This window comes from Rhinoraja longicauda, chromosome 8 (assembly GCF_053455715.1).
Source record: "Rhinoraja longicauda isolate Sanriku21f chromosome 8, sRhiLon1.1, whole genome shotgun sequence".
Taxonomy (NCBI): Eukaryota; Metazoa; Chordata; class Chondrichthyes; order Rajiformes; family Arhynchobatidae; genus Rhinoraja; species Rhinoraja longicauda.
This window is the reverse complement of record NC_135960.1, coordinates 65,386,797-65,403,643: the sequence shown is the minus strand read 5'-3', so window position 1 is coordinate 65,403,643 and position 16,847 is coordinate 65,386,797. Positions and strand designations below refer to the sequence as shown.

Here is a 16,847-nt window from a genome sequence, read left to right as displayed (position 1 = left end):
TCAAATGATCAATAGAAAGACTATGAAAGATGGTAAGAGTACGGAGCATGATTGAGTGATGATGGAATTGATTCGACAACGTCGGAGTGAGGGAGTGGACATGTCAGTTCGTTTCTGAATAATAATAATATAATAATAATAATATTCATTTATTGTCGTTGCAACGAGTACAACGAAATTAAAAAAGTAGCAATCCTGACGGTGCGTAAAAACATATATGCAATAAATGCAAAACAAATAAATACAAATATATTAAATACAAAAGTTTTAACAGTGTGACCTAGTGCAGAAAGTAGTGTTCAGTTCTCGTATGGCCCTGGGGTAAAAACTGTTCTTAAGTCTGTTTGTTCGGGATTTGATCGACCTGAAACTTCGACCAGAGGGCAGAAGAACAAACAGACGGTGGCCGGGGTGGGATGGATCTTTTATTATTTTGCCTGGGCTAAGTTGCCTGGGCTAAGTTGTTCCATAAGGATCTTAAATTAGAACATGAGTGTGACTATACTGGAGGATGGCTTCAAAGGTTTAAGAAACGTCATGGAATTGCCTTGCGCTAGGTGTGTGTGTGTGTGTGTGGACGAGTTTGCTAGGCTTGTAGCTGACGAGCACCTCAGTCCCGAGCAAGTGTACAATGCAGAAGAAACTGCACTCTATTGGCGATTCACATCGCGATGGCCATTAACAGCAGAGGATGAAGAAGGGCCCACATGATTCAAACAATCTAAGGATAGAGTTACCATTCTAGGGTACTCAAACGCAGCAGGCATACACAACTGTAAGTCACTGGTGATAGGAAAACGTAAATGCTCTAAAACCTTGAAAGGCATTAAAATTAACCCCGTAATATACTGTACAAATAAAAAAGGCCGAATGACCACCCAGATCACCTTAGAATGGTTTGAAAGGTTGTTGCACTTGAATCCCAAGCACATTGCACATCTGTAGGACTACCAGAAGATTGCAAAATTCTTCATATTGACAACTGTTCAGCTCACCCCAGAACTGAACTCCTGTGCAAGAAAAATGTTCATACGGTGTACTTACCACCAAACTGCACACTTCTTATCCAACCCCAAGACCAAGCAATACTATGCTCTATGAAGGCAAGGTATCGCTCACTTCATTAAACGATGAAGCGGTAAATGCTGGCAAGCCTGTAGAAACATTCATTAAAGAGTTTAACATGACGGCGTGTTTTGGTTCGTTGCTAGTGACTAGAAGAAGGTACAAGCATCACCAATAAAGAAATGCTGGCATAAATTGTGCCTGCCTTGATATTTGATGATTCACCTGATGAAAATGTCGACGATGACTTCACAGGGTTTAATGTGTCCAAAGAGAAAGAAATTGAGTTGCTTAAGTATGCAACTAAAATGGTATAGCACCTGCTACCAAGAGTATGCAAGTTAGCTTGACGAAGAAACCTGGCCGAGTGGATGAATGTCGACAAAGAGAGTCCTGTTGTTCATCACTATGATGACTCTGTGATTATGGATCTTGTTCTGAATCCTGATAAGAGCAATGACAGTGATGAAGACGACAGTGATGAAGACATAGAAACATGGAAACATAGAAAATAGGTGCAAGAAGGAGTAGGCCATTCGGCCCTTCGAACCTGCACCGCCATTCAATATGATCATGGCTGATCATCCAGCTCAGTAGCCTGTACCTGCCTTCTCTCCATACCCCCTGATCCCTTTAGCAAAAAGGGCCACATCTAACTCCCTCTTAAATATAGCCAATGAAATGGCCTCAACTACCTTCTGTGGCAGAGAATTCCACAGACTCACCACTCTGTGTGAAGAAATGTTTTCTCATCTCGGTCCTAAAAGACTTCCCCCTTATCCTTAAGCTGTGACCCCTGACAAGACAAGACAGATGTAGCTGAAAGACCAACTATGGACAAGTTGATTGATTTGACAGGTGAATTAATCAATGGGCTAGAGTGACATACCTTCATGACGAGCAACAGCTGATGATTCTTCATTTGCTGTATGAAAAATTACACAGAAAGATCAAAGCACATAAAACAACTTTGCTTGGATGAAATGTTTAAAAATATAGCCAAACAAAATATGTGTCAGATAAGCCTTCAACTTCAATAAGCCTTCAACTTCTGATTAGCCCCAATAAAATTCTAAAAGTTGCCACTCTGCAATGTTTTCTGTTCAAATATACCTGTTTCATTTATACCTGTGCTAACATTTCTCATCATTCATATTCAGTTTACATTTTATATTTGTTTTATTTAAGTTTCTGGCACTCCATTGTTTTTTAGAGACACTGGAGGAGTGTCATTAGTGGACCAGGGGTGTATTGTCGTTTCATTATCACGTGACCTTTGTTGGTCCAGAAAAACAGATCATCTAGAAAGGCTCTGAAATCAAGGGTGCCAGAAAATCGGTGTTCAATCTGTATTACATCACTTGACAATAAATTAATATGGACTGTTAATATGGTCAGAGAGAAGGAGAGAGAGGCAGGGTGGGACAGAGGGAAATCTAATTGAAATCTAATTCAGAATTCTAATCTTTGTTTTCTGAAGAAAAATTAAGAGAGAACATTTAAAATGTTAGATTATTTTTCTTGGCAGTGACAGTATTTATTGCCCTTCCTCAAGTTGCAGCAAACTGCCACTGTGAAGTGCTCTACTCCATCTGGGGAAGGGAGTTTCACCAGCACTGATGTACAGTAATAATAGTATTTTTTAGTGAGAATAGTGTACAACGTGGAGGGAGAGTTGTAGCTGTGGTTTTGCAATATATATATATATGCTGGGGGGTTTTTTAATTGCCAGAGTTTATTTATTTGGGAGCTGCTATTGAAGAAGCCTTAGCTTTTTCTTACTGTGTATTTTGTGAATTATAACACACAGCAACCATGATGCCAGTGGAAGAGTGTCAGTAAATGGGATATCAACCTTAATCCAGCAGGGTTTGAAGTTGCTTGAGCTACACTACCCAGGCAGTTAGAGATTATTTCTGTCATATTACTAACATGTCAAAAATGGTGGCAAAGCTTCAGGGAAACAGGAGGTGAAGTCTTTGCTGCAGGAAACACAATCTTTGACAAGCTTTTGTAATCATAGAATATGATTGGTCCAGTTAATCTCCAGGTTACTAGTAACCCCTGACTGCAAATGTTACTTGCCTTTCATTAGACTCTGTTAAATATTGTTCGGTTGTTGCTACATGTAGGCATGGACTACTTCATTATCTGAGGAACAAATCATCAGCAAACATTGAACATGATGGTGGCAAGGTCACGGAAGGAAGATTCTGAAGGCTATTGGGTCTGAAAAGATGAAACGTTATTGACTGCAAACATTAATTCTGTTTTTCTCTCCACAGTTACTGGACAGTCCTGGCTGTGTGCTGCATCAGTTCTCTGAGGGAAAGAAGTGTCACCCAGATTCAGTGGGAAAACTGGAGAGACTGAAAACAATATAACCTGCAGCAGCCAAGTGCTGTATGCAAAGGGCTGCATTAAACCATTAGTGCCACCTGAAGGCAAAATTGACAGAAGTTTATCAGGGAGGTGTCAGGAGCAGCATTCCCTGCAGTACAGACTAGGTTGGAAGAAATATCATGATCTTATAATACTGTCAAGGTGAATCCTCAGAACACAAGACTTAGTCATTATTAACACTTTATCACCTTCTCATTCTCTAACATTGAAGTCTACTTTCCGGTCCTTCCCTTAAGGATTCATGAGAATTTATCTTGGGTTCTCTGTTGCCACTTCTTCTGTAGCTTTGTTTTCTACAATAAAACTACTTTAAGCGAATTTTGGGAATCATGACCAGATGCATTGTCCCTCCCAAATTTCCAATCTTTAGAATAATTGCCTTTGCCCAACTTTAACTTGAATTTAAATGTTGTTAAACTCAAAAATATGTTTTATGTTAATCTACAAATGACAAAGACATGTCCACAACAAAACATTTTATGGATGAGTGTCCTTTTTAATATTGCTATCTTTCTAGGTTTGATTAATTGGAAGACAGAGCATGGAACAGGCATTTCAGTCCATAGAGTACATGCCAACCATCGATCACCTGTTCACACTAGTTCTATGTTATTCCCACTTTTGCGTCCACTCCATGCACACTCGGGGCAATTTACAGAGGTCAATTAATCTACAAACCTGCACGACCTTGGGATGTGGGAGGAAATCAGAGCATCTGAAGGAAACCCATGCAGTTGCAGGGAGAATGCAAACTCCACAGTCAGCATCAGAGATCAAGATCAAATTCGGACCTCCGACACTGAGGCAGCTCTACCAGCTGTGCCATTGATTCTGCGACCACCTCATCGTATCTTGTACAGGGTCTTACACAATCAGATGTAATTTCACATTCATGTATTTCTACACTTTATAAATATATTTCATTTGGTTTTGTTGCATATTCCTGTGCAAGATTTCTAGGACCAACAGCAAGTTGCTAGAATTGTATATCACTTTTGGTGCTCCAGACCTCAACAGTTTCCTTTAGGGGTTTCATTAGTTGAGTCAGTGGAAAGATCACAATTAGTTGCATTTTTATTGGGACTATTACTATTTTATCTTCAACTGTGAAATTCCAGTCTCCGTTTTGTCAATTTAGCTTTGGTGTGATGTTGCAATCTGGGCCCCTCATTGGACACCCACAAAATCTGGATGTTCACTACTTTGTCTTGATATTTTAAACTATAGTGCCCTTTCAAGAAAACTGTGAGGAGGTTTTTGTAATAAAAACACAAAAAAAACCTGATGCTGGAAATACTAAATAAAAACAAATAATAATAATAATAATAATACATTTTATTTATATAGCGCTTTTCATATACTCAAAGACGCTTTACAGAGATTTTGAGAACATAGGGAAATTAATAAATAGATAAATAAGTAAATAAATAAATGAACAGAGAAAGGAGACAGTAGGTGAGGTGACCTTCAGTGGTTGAAGGCAGTGGAATGTGGAAAGATAATTCAGCTAGGATCTGTAGAATTTAAAAAAAAAGAGTGTTATGTTTCAGGCAGAAGAATCTTTAACAGAGTGTGAGAAGCTAGAATGAAGTTGCAGAGATAGTGTAGAGGGTTGAATAGGACAGGGAATATCTTTGCTAGGATGATGCCAGGATTGCATTGGGGTTATATTATGGAGGTTTTCCTATTCTATTTGTTAACCTTTGCAAGAGAGAATTAATAAAACCTAAATGGCATCCCCTTATTTTTAATATGATCCCAAAATTCTCTTTCTACAGATGCAGGGTGACTTGCTGAGTGTTTCCAGCATTTCCTATTTTTATTCTGAATTCCTTGGAGAAACAAATGCCTGGCATCTTGTAAATATCTCTGAGTCCCCTAGGAATATTATATACTCCAATGAAGTAGCTTCTCATTCTTCTAAATGCTGGATGGAGGAATCAAATATTTTTATTCTGAATTCCTTGGGGAAACAAATGCCTGGCATCTTGTAAATATCTCTGAGTCCCCTAGGCACATTATATACTCCAATGAAGTAGCTTCTCATTCTTCTAAATGCTAGATGGAGGAATCAAATATTCAATGTCTCCTTACGTGACGGACCTATCATCCTTGCAGCCAGAATGGTGAATCATCACTAAGTCCTCTCTATGGCAAGCATATATGTTTTTTAGGTAGGGAGATGTTGCATAGAATTCTCCAGATGTGGCTTCACCAATGCCCTATACAATTGAAGTAAGATGTCTTATTAAAGACTTATACCCAAATCCTCTCAAAATAAAGCCCATCATAACATTAGATGTCCTAATTAATTGGTTCACCTGCATGTTCGCTTTCAGTGTTATATGCGAAGACATCTAGGTCTATTTAAACATCAATATTATCTGCCTCCCTTTATAAAAAAAACACTCTCAGTACAGAAAAGTAATTTAACTTCACATTTTTCTGTCATGTTGGCACCCATTCACTTATCTATATACCTTTAACGTCTGTATCTTCATCAATCCACATTCTCATTCAGTTTCATATTATTAGTAAATTTTCTCTTTCTGACCCGCTGAGCTTTTCCCCGCGGCATTTCTGTTAAATTTGAGTTAACCCAAACCTGTACATTTAAACCCGGGATTTTAAGACCTCGCTGATTATCACTACATTTTGTTGTGATTTCTGGGAGCCCCTAACGGAGGTTGCATAGCAACCTGCCTCTCGGCCCGGACGGCCGCCATTGGTGGATCGGCAGCACGTGGCCGCTGGCTGGGTGAGGTCACCCGTTGTCTCTTTTTGGGAGTGAGGAAGTTGGCAACCCTACTAATACGGGACCAACCAATTTAGCCCAAAATACGGGATGTCCCGGTTAATACGGGACAGTTGGCAACCCTATCCTTTACCCTCTGCTGTTTACCAATCACTCACCAGGCCATCATTCCCTCCACTCAGTCCCCTGCTTCCATTTCCCACCACTGTTAACTCTCATATCACCAGGGACTAATTTAATTTACTGTATTAATTTATTTTTGTATTAATTTTTTTTTCTATTCTGTTTTGTAGTTTAGCACAATCCGCAGGCGTTGCCACTTTCATTTCACTGCACATCTTGTATATGTATGACAAATAAACTTGACTTGACTTGACACAGATGTTGCCTGACCCACTGTGTTCTTCCAACAATGTGTATATATAGACACACACACACACACCCACTGAACTTTTTTCTCGCGTTTATTATATTGTTTACAGTGTACTGTGTTTACATATTCTGTTGTGCTACAGCAAGTAAGAATTGAATTGTTCTATTTGGGACATATATTACAATAAAACACTCTTGACTCTTGACATAAACACAAAATGCTTGACTAACTCAGCGGGACAGGCAGCATCCTCGGAGAGAAGAAATGGGTGACATTACGGGTCGGAATGAGTCTGGAGAAGGGTCTCGATTGGAACGTCACTCATTCCTTCTCTCCAGGGATGCTGCCTGTCCCGTTGAGTTAATCCAGCATTTTGTGTCCATCGTCGGTGTAAACCAGCATCTGCAGTTCCTTCCTACACAGTGTTCTTCCAACAACAGTTTGTTTTTGCTCCAGATTCCAGAATCTTTAGTCTCTTGTATCCCCATAATGGAAGCTTCGTCTTGTCACAATGAATCACTTGCGACAAGAAGCCACAATTGGTTCCCTTGTTTGAATCAGCTGGTGGTCTTATCAAGATGGCAATCGACGGCCTGACGTCAATGACCACATAGCGTCGAACACGCATTCTTGTGACGTTACCGATGTAATAACAAAGCCCCGCCCCCATCATTGATTGGACCAACCGGCGATCGCGTTCCTCGGTGGACAGCATTGCTGACCAATCGGATGCGGTGGGTTCGGCCCTGCCCCCCCCTGGTGGGCGTGGGCGGGTGGGGCCCACTGTGTGCTTGGTGATGGCTGGCGGCGGCGGCGGCGGCCGCAGCAGCTGGTTGTCTGGCATCGTGCAGGGAATCCTCTTGGCTTCTGTGGGATTCGGAGTATGGGATGTGTTGTTCGTGTACGAAGAAAACAAGTGCAGCATGACCTACATGTTCGAGTACCCAGAATATCTTGTAAGTTGCTCCGGCAGCCGGTTTAACGTGCTTGGAGACAAGAGGACTCTGCAGAATAAAGCTGCAAGGAGTTGTCAGCTCTGACTGTGTGCAACAGGCCACTCACTGGGGGTCTTGTCTCCACAATTTAGCTCAGCTCAAAATGTTTTGGTCAAAGCACAATTAATTTTCTAATATTTCAAGGCCCCAGTTTCCAGCACATTTTCAGTTTCAATGGTATTTGGACTGAACATAAAATTTCATCCCAATAACACCTTGTACAGGTCTTTTTAATTGTATTTTGCATTATTTGAGGATGATCCCCTGTTACTTCATCTTTCTAGCTAAGAATTTAAAATTGTCATGTAAGGGGAGGGCATATGCTTCTTTGTTGTCTCATCACACCAATTTAAATGCATTTTAAGAGAGCTGCCTTAGGTGGTTCCTTGTGCCTTCTTTTATTCGTGTGGGACTGTCCTGGTGCCACACTCAAATCGGATCCTCCCAGCCATGCACTTGTTTGCCAAATTTATATCCTTTCGATATCGTGACCAAAATCCCCGAACTTTGAATAATCTAACGTGACTTAATCCTGTTACAAAGATGAAGCCAGGCTTCTCTGTTTTTGTCCATAACAAATGTATCTCACCTCCAGTTTAAGTTTGGTGAACATCTTTTGTCATCAACATGATCTTAACATCCTTTCTAAAATGTAATCAAAACTGATTTTTTCCTCCTCTGGTCTAACAAATATTTATATAGATTTAATTCTCCCTTTTGTAAATGTATTCGAATTTTTTATAGAACCAGAGCCAATGAATTTTGTTTTAAATCTCGTCAACCTACCTCCACTTTAAAAAAAAATGTGTTGGAAACTGGTTAGCACATATCAGATTATAGAAGTGAATATTTTGAATCTGCTTAAGACATTATTAGATCCGATTTGGAAAATTATACTTTACAAAGTGATTCGTGAAGTAAAAGATGTTGAAGGCATTAAAAGCTATAGTGCATATACACAAAGCTGGAGATACATGAAGGTGGGTTTGAAATGTTATATACAAGCATTGTGGCTGGGAAGAATAATGGAAATGTCAAAATATTTAAACAACTTGAGATGCGAAAACTGATTTGCCATTAGGTGGCAAATTGATGATGAGACCAAATTTGAGGCAGGCAACAAGTCGAGATGGTTTTTAACTAGGTCAGTCAATCTTTGAGGAAGTAGAATAATTACTTGGAAGAGAAGAGAAACAAAGTAGGAAGGAGGTTAGCATTTCAGATCTGCCGCCTATAGTCATCATGGGCACAAATATCCTGTGCCTTAGGCTATTCACGTCCCATTTTTTAATGTAGCAAAACTTCCCAAGGTGCTTTACAGTAGTGTAATCAGACACAATTTAATACTGAGTCACATAAGGTCCGAAAGAGGTTACAGAGGGGATTACATTCAGGAGGTGATTGTAAACAAGAGTTGAGAATTATAAAACTGATATTGCTTCATCAAGAATCAATATATAACTGCACAGAAAAGTAACTGATGTGTGTATATTTGTGTTTCATCCATTTCATTTATTTACATTTCTATAACCCAATTCATATAGGGGATTTTTTGAAAAAAATGTTATTTTAAAAATAATGGAATTAGTAGGAATGCATGTTGTTTAATTGACTAAAACTAGATTCCATCAAGAAACAATTGCAAGCTATTGTAGAGCAGATGAAATTCACTTGGTTAGTTGTGATATTGAGAATTTACTGTACCGCTGTGTTTGAAGTCCATCTTCATTACATTTCATACTCCTAGCACATGCAGAGAAAATGATAATCAATAATTTCCTTGATGTTGTATATTTGAAGAAGCTTATTCTACACTGTTATTTAATAAATAAGTTACCTCCATTAACTGTAAGGATTGCACATCTTCAAAAAAATGTAATGACTTTTTACAATTGTATTCCTGTGAATGGTATTTCCAGTTTTTTATATCTGAGAATGAGATGGTAGCACTTTTACATTGTATCACTTTGCTCTGAGCTACCTCAGATGTTTATTGTAGACAGTTGTAAGCACAAGGTTTCCTTTTAACTACGTTATTGTTCTGAAAGTTCAACCAATATTTCCAAGAATATGAGTCAGTTTTTTTGTTGTTTGAAAGTTAGTTTAGTTTAGTGTAGTTTAGAAATACAGCATGGAATCAGGCCCCATGGTTTATCTGAAGAGGGTTGTAGGCCGTCCGGGGGAGTCCAAGATGAGCGGGAAGAAGGGTCTCGTCCCGAAACGTCATCCATTCCTTCTCTCCAAAGATGCTGCCTGTCCCGCTGAGTCACTCCAGCATTTTATGTCTATCTTCGGTGGAAACAGGCCCTTCGGCCCACTGAGTCTGCACCGAACAACGATGACCCGTTCACTTGTTCTATCCTACACACTAACGAAAATTTCCAGAAGCCAATTAACCTACAAACCTGCATGTTTTTGGAATGTGGGAGGAAACCAGAGCATCTGGAGAAAATCCACACGGTCACAGCTAGAACGTACAAACTCTGTACAGATTAAACCCAAGGTCTGCATCGAAGGTGGCTCTCTGGCGCTGTACGGTAGCAACTGTACTGCTGCGCCACTGTGCTGCCTGCCATAGTACTTGTGCGTAGTTGACGATCCCTGGATCAAATTAAAATTCCGTGAGGATGCATATTTTCCTTGGCACTATTCATATATACGTTGTCCCTGTTAAGAACAGGTTCTGTTTTTGATTGATTGATTAAAAGATATAGCATGAAAGCAGGCCCTTTGGCCCATTGAGTCCACGCCAACCATCGATCACCAGTTCACACTAGTTCTCTATTATCCCACTTTTGCATCCACACACTACACACCAGGGGCAATTTACAGAGGCAAATTAACCTCCACATGTCTTTGGGATGTAGGGGAAACCATTACACCCAGACAGATTGCGTTGATTTTATCCATAGGTTGGAAGATACACAAAATCACTTGACATGGTAACCACATCTCCACAGTATTGTAATGAATGGTGATAATGAGGGCCAATTAACGTGAACATTTATTTTCCTGTTGACCCCTGCATTATTACAATGGTACAGAATCAGGATGTCCCTCATTCAACTGAACATAGACACAAAATGCTGGAGTAACTCAGCAGGGCAGGCAGCATCTCTGGAGAGAAGGAATGGGTGACGTTTCGGGTCGAGACCCTTCTTCAGACTAGTCAGGGGAAAGGGAAGCGAGAGATAGAGACAGTGATGTCGAGAGATATAGATCAAATGAATGAAATATATGCAAAATAGTAATGATGATAAAGGAAACAGGCTGTTAGCTGTTTGCTCGGTGTGAACAGGAACCTGGTGTGACTTGCGTCAGTTCCTGCCTACGCCGGCCCATCCCACACAACTTCCTCGGCCCTGCCTGCCACCACTACCACCACCTGTGTTGCTGTATTGAGAACTTGGAGCTTTGTAGCTTAGGACAGGGACGGATTTGCTTTAATGTTTCAGGTAAAAAAAGACACCTCTGTCTGTGCAGTTCTTACTCAGCCCAAATGTAATTGTTGAGTCTTTACACATGAAATGCCATATCACACTCCGTTAGAGTGGACAATCGGCAATATCAGACATCATTCTCCCTGCTATGGCCTGTTATAACGAGGGTTATGGGAGATTGTTCATGCCCATTGGTTGGATGTTCATAGCCAGGGAGGACCTGTACTTTAGTAGTGATGATTGTTGTAGTTCTCCACTAGATATTGCCTTCAGCATGTGACCTCTGTGGCCAGGATTGATTCATCCCTATTTCCTGTCATCAGATTACTAACTTATAAACTTAATATACTTTTAACATTTCTCATTTTTGACTTAAACTTTTGTCACCTTGCAATTTTCCATTCATGCAGAGAGCATTTCATTTCCACTTTCTGATATCTGTATTTTGCATGTGCCACAACCTTTATAATAGTTGATCCATAATCTTTGGTATTTGCTCTTGTATGTAACGCATATACTTGGGTGGATGATGCAAAATTGTGTGTGCCTAATTTTGAAATGATTGTACATCAATGAAGCATAGATGTTAGTAGAAAGTATAACCCCAACTCTGTCTTATCTATTATGTGTGAACAGAAAATAAAGCTTCCAAAGAAACTTTCCAGTCACTACCCAAGTTACGGCCTCTATCGTTACAAGGAGAGAGATTCAGCTGAAACACGTAATGGACTAAAAGCCACAGGAATCCCTGTACTGTTTCTACCTGGAAATGCTGGGAGTTACAAACAAGGTACATTTGTGAAGCAACATTTGGTAACTAGTTTTTATTCTCCATACTTGCACGTAATTCTGCTCATAGAAATTTGGGACTGATGTCATTCTGGAGAAAGTCTAAAAAAGATTTAATAGAATTTAATAGATTTAATAGAATGATTTCTGGATCCATGTTCCTGGATACATGGATAGGATAGGTTTGGAGGGATGTGGAGCAAACTAGTGAGGCTGGGACATGTTGGCCGGTGTGGGCAAGTTGGGCGGAAGGGCCTGTTTCCAAACTGTATCACTCCATGACTCTATGAGTCTACTAGACCAAGTGGACCTGTTGGGCCCAAACCTCTCCTGCATTGGTGCAGCACCCTCTACCCCCTCTCCCTCTCTCCCCCTCTCCTCCCCCTCCCCCTCCCCTCTCCTTCCCCAGGAAATATATTTAAACTTTAAAATGTGAATAACATTTTAAATATAACACGGATTTCAATGAAACTTCTTCCATTAGCACTAAAGGGATGACGGTGAGTAAGGTGCGCCTAAAATTGTCACGCTATCGTGTACCGTTTTGGCTGTAGTTCAGGAACAAACAAACAAACAAACAAACGAAAGTTTAAGTATATAGATTCCGCAAATAAGTAATTTCAGATTTATGGTTAATCAGAGGTTGCTGAGCTTGTTCTGTTTGTAGCAAACATTAAGGAGATAATTAATAGAGTTAATCGTGGCGGATTAAGTTCAAGTTTAGTAAATTATATCAGAGTAAAAGATTCCAAATGCTGCCTGACCTGCTGAGTTACTCCAGCAATTTGTGAACCAAATGAACTAATGATCACAGTATGGTACAACTTAGCAGTCAGTTTGGGAGTGAGAAGCTTCAATTTAAAGCAACCGCGTTAGACCTTGTATTATGAAAATAGTTAAACAATGAGGTGGGAGTGTGGACTGTGTAACTAGCTTAGCAGGTAAGAGAATACATTTGCAGTGGAAAACATTAAAGAAGATCATTCCTATGGTGTGGAGCAAAAGTACAAACCAATGAGGGCAGAGGATTCTTGGAGGCTGAATGAGGAAACGTAAAAAAACAAAAGTTCGTGGTGAACCCTAGAATTGGGATAAATTTCGAATCCAACAAAGAGTGCCACAGGGATAGGTGTTGGGATTGCAACTATTTACAGTGAAGATTCATGATTTACTGACGACCAAGTTTAAGAACAGCTTCTTCCCAGCAATCATTAGGCTCTTGAACACTACACAACAGTAACCTCTTCTATGGACTGTGGCTTTGGTTGCGAAACAGATTTTGTTCTTTGCACTATTATGGCTACCTAGTATTATGGTTATTAACTATATTCTTGATTATTATATTTATCTGTGTGTTATTGTGGGCCTGTTAAGCTACAGAGGGTGAGAATTTCATTGTTCCATTGGCAGACAATTAAACACTCGAACTCTTAAATCAGTAAATAATGAATATGCTGTAGGATGTACAAAAATGGTGGGGGATAAGTGGTAAACTAAGTTGGAAAGGTCCCTTCTCTACTGATTGGAGTTTAGAAGAATCCAAGGTAATATTATTGGGACAGCAAAAGTTATTCGGAGGATTGAAAAGATAAATGGTAGGAGGCTGTTTATGTTAACGGCAAGTCAATGACCAGAACGTATAGCCTCAGAATTAGGAAGCTTCCATCTATGACTGAGATAATCTCAAAGGGTGTGATTATTTGGAACTCCTTGTCCCAGAAAGTCATTGCGACCTGCATCTTGCATGCATTCAAAGCTGAGATCTTTAATCAATGAGGATTATGGGGAGACAATGGGAAAGTGGACTTGTGGTGAATTGGATCAGTCGTAACGTTATTGAATAGAAACATGGAAAATAGGTGCAGGAGTAGGCCATTTGGCCCTTCGAGCCAGCACCGCCATACAATATGATCATGGCTGATCATCCAAAATCAGTGCCCCGTTCCCGCTTTCTCCCCACATCCCTTGATTCCGTTAGCCCTATGAACAATATCCAACTCTCTCTTGAAAACATCCACTGCCTTCTGTGGCAGAGAATTCCACAGATTCACAACTCTCTGGGTGAAAATGGTTTTCCTCATCCCAGTCCTAAATGGCCTCCCCTTATTCTTAAAGTGCGACCCCTGGTTCTGAACTCCCCCAACATGGGGAACATTTTCCCTGCATCTAGCCTGTCCAATCCCTTAAGAATTTTATATGTTTCTATAAGATCCCCTCTCATCATTCTAAATTTCAGTGAATATAAGCCCAGTCGATCCATTCTCTCATCACATGTCAGTCCCGCCATTCCAGTGCAGCAGGCTCAAGGTGCCGAATGGCTGACTTACATCCGACTAATATTTCTAACAGCCTTATCGTAAATGGAGAGATTTTGTTCCCATTTAAGGCACAATTCAAGGATTATTAATACAGATTTAATGTTTTGTAGAAGAGATACAAGGGATATATGAAGAAAGGCCATTTTAACACTTGCGATAATTCTTGCAAATCTGGGCTAGGAATGATGATGGTAAACAGTCATTTGATGCCTTCACGGTAGTTGAATAGCCACATGAGATAATGGACAGGAGAGACAGTCAGAACCTTTACCCCAGGGTGGAAATGTCAAAGACTCAAGGGCATAGCTTTAAGTAAGAGGGGCAAAGTTTAAAGCAGGTGTGTGGGGCAAGTGACTGGAGCACACTGTCAGGAGTGGCGGTGGACGCAGATACAATAGTGGCATGGGTAGACACAGGGATATGCAAGGAATGGAGAGACATAGATCATGTGCAGGCATATGAGATTGGTTTACCTTGGCATCATGTTTTGCACATACATTGTGGGCAGAAGATCTTGTTCCTGTGGTACTGATCCATCTTGTTTGAATTAAATTTCCATGAGGATGCATACATTTTACTATTCATTGGCACTATTCATATATGGATTGTCCCTGTTAAGAGATGTAGTGCTGAGGCTCTATAAGGCGCAGGTCGGGCCGCATTTGGAGTACTGTGAGCAGATTTGGGCCCCATATCTGAGGAAGGATGTGCTGGCTCTGGGGAGGGTCCAGAGGAGGTTTATAAGAATGACTCCAGGAATGAGTGGGTTAGCATATGATGAGTGTTTGACAGCCTGTACTCGCTGGAGTTTAGAAGGTTGAGAGGGGACCTCAATGAAACTTACAGAATAATGAAAGACATATATCTAGTAGTAGATGTGGAAAGGATGTTTCCACTGGTGGGAGAGTCTTGGACCTGAGGTCATAGCTTCAGAATTAAAGGGCACTCTTTTAGAAAGGAGGTGAGGAGGAACTTCTTTAGTTAGAGGTAGTTAATCTGTGGAACTCATTGGCACAGACGGCTGTGGAGGTCAAATCAGTGGATATTTTTAAGGCAGAGATAGACACGTTTTTGATTAGAACGGATGTCAAGGGTTATGGGGAGAAGGCAGGACAATGGGATTAGGTGGCAGAGATCAGCCATGATTGAATGGCGGAGTAGACTCGATATGGGCCGAATGGCCTAATTCTACTCCTAGAACGTGTGAAGAACAGGTTCTGTTTTTGAATGGTTGATTAAAAGATATCACATGAAATCAGGCCCTTCAGCTCATTGATTCCATCGATCACCAGTTCATACTAGTTCTCTGTTATTCCACTTTTGCATCCACACACCCCCACACGCTCAGGGCATTTACAGAGGTAAATTAATCTCCGCATGTTGCTCTTATTTGTATGGCTATAGGCAAGAGCAGAGGAATGTGACTGACAGGATTATTTGACAAGGAGCTGGCATACATTTTATGGACAAAATGTTTCCTTTCTGTGCCCTAACAATTCTATGGTTCTGTATCACAAAATTATATTTCACAGTATAGCCAAAGCAGGCTAAACATTCCATTTCGTTAATACACATACATCACTTGAATTCTTACTAATCATTTTTCCTTTTGGTCTTGTTTTACAGTTCGTTCCTTGGGCTCTGTTGCATTGAGGAAAGCTGAGAATATACAATACAAGTTCCACTTTGATTTTTACAGCATTGATTTTAATGAGGAGCTTGTGGCGCTGTACGGTGGAAGCCTTGGAAAGCAAACAAAGTTTGTGCATGCATGTATAAAGGTCATTCTTAAAAGTTACAAGGTAAGAGTGCAACAAGATGTTTGCTTTCCAAATATTTCAATGAGTGCATCAGTATTTCTCACTGCAACTTATTTCAATCTTGTTTCTTACTGCTCGTCGTGTTGATTATTGAATCGCTTGGCACAGATGTAGGCTGCAGGACCAAAGATAGACACAAGATGCTGGAGTAAATCTGTGGGACAGGCAGCATCTCTGGAGAGAAGGAATGGGTGACGTTTCGGGTCGAGATCTTTCTTCAGTTACTCCAGCATTTTGTGTCTACCTTCAGTGGATACAAGCCCAGTGTGTTCAACCTTTCCTCATTAATTAAAATAATCATTAATTTCTTGTTTTCCTCTGCATAGTTACAACAGTGAAGAATCAGAATGTCCCAAACCCAATGTCCTTAAAAGTACCATTGGGTGTGACATTGTGAACAAGTGTTTTTGAATACTTGTTCCTATTTGCATTAACTGACTGCTCCTGTTCTAGTTCATACAATTGTCCTGGCTCCAGTCCCTAATCAAAAATTTTGTGGGTCATGTTGTCTGTTCTATGGACCATACATATTTGCTGACGCTGGCTCATTCAAGTAATGCCACCCTTTGCTGACTCTATAACAGCATTTGTCTCACTAAGTGTATCTATCCCCACAACAGTGCCCTCACGTTTTTTTTGGATGTATCCAGAAAGCCACTGGAAGGTGTACTCCACTGTCTCAAGAACTTCAGGTGTACTCTGTTCGCAGTGTTTATTTTGAAGACCGATTCCTGTTTTCGCATTAACTGTCTGCTAGCCCCGATCCCACAACTTCCAGAGAGATATACAATGCCGAACAATCTCTGACGGGATGAAAAGGATACTTTCACTCTTCCTGATAATTAATGGAGGAATTTTAGTTTGGTTTAAAGATATATTGCGGAAATGG

At 40.3% G+C, this 16,847-nt stretch overlaps 2 protein-coding genes across 4 annotated transcripts in view; both read left to right on the top strand.

Moving 5' to 3' along the window:
• The window catches only part of LOC144596051 (serine/threonine-protein phosphatase 6 regulatory ankyrin repeat subunit C-like), a 143,249-nt gene extending 136,712 nt beyond the window's left edge, over positions 1 to 6,537 (top strand). The window contains exons 28-29 of one of the 2 annotated variants that reach the window (XR_013547562.1): positions 3,351 to 3,609; positions 3,986 to 6,537. Coding sequence is in view for 1 of the 2 variants with exons in the window: in XM_078404147.1 (XP_078260273.1) it covers positions 3,351 to 3,391 (41 nt within the window). In the remaining variant the exon portion in view is untranslated. Of the gene's footprint in view, positions 1 to 3,350 lie in introns of both variants that reach the window. The other variant, XM_078404147.1, reaches the window with a different exon arrangement.
• An 856-nt stretch (positions 6,538 to 7,393) lies between these two features.
• Positions 7,394 to 16,847, top strand: part of pgap1 (post-GPI attachment to proteins inositol deacylase 1) — a 113,767-nt gene continuing 104,313 nt past the window's right edge. For both annotated transcript variants that reach the window (XM_078404140.1, XM_078404139.1), the window contains exons 1-3: positions 7,394 to 7,552; positions 11,668 to 11,821; positions 15,765 to 15,940. In XM_078404140.1, coding sequence (XP_078260266.1) covers positions 7,394 to 7,552; positions 11,668 to 11,821; positions 15,765 to 15,940 — 489 coding nt within the window. The remainder of the gene's footprint in view (positions 7,553 to 11,667; positions 11,822 to 15,764; positions 15,941 to 16,847) is intronic.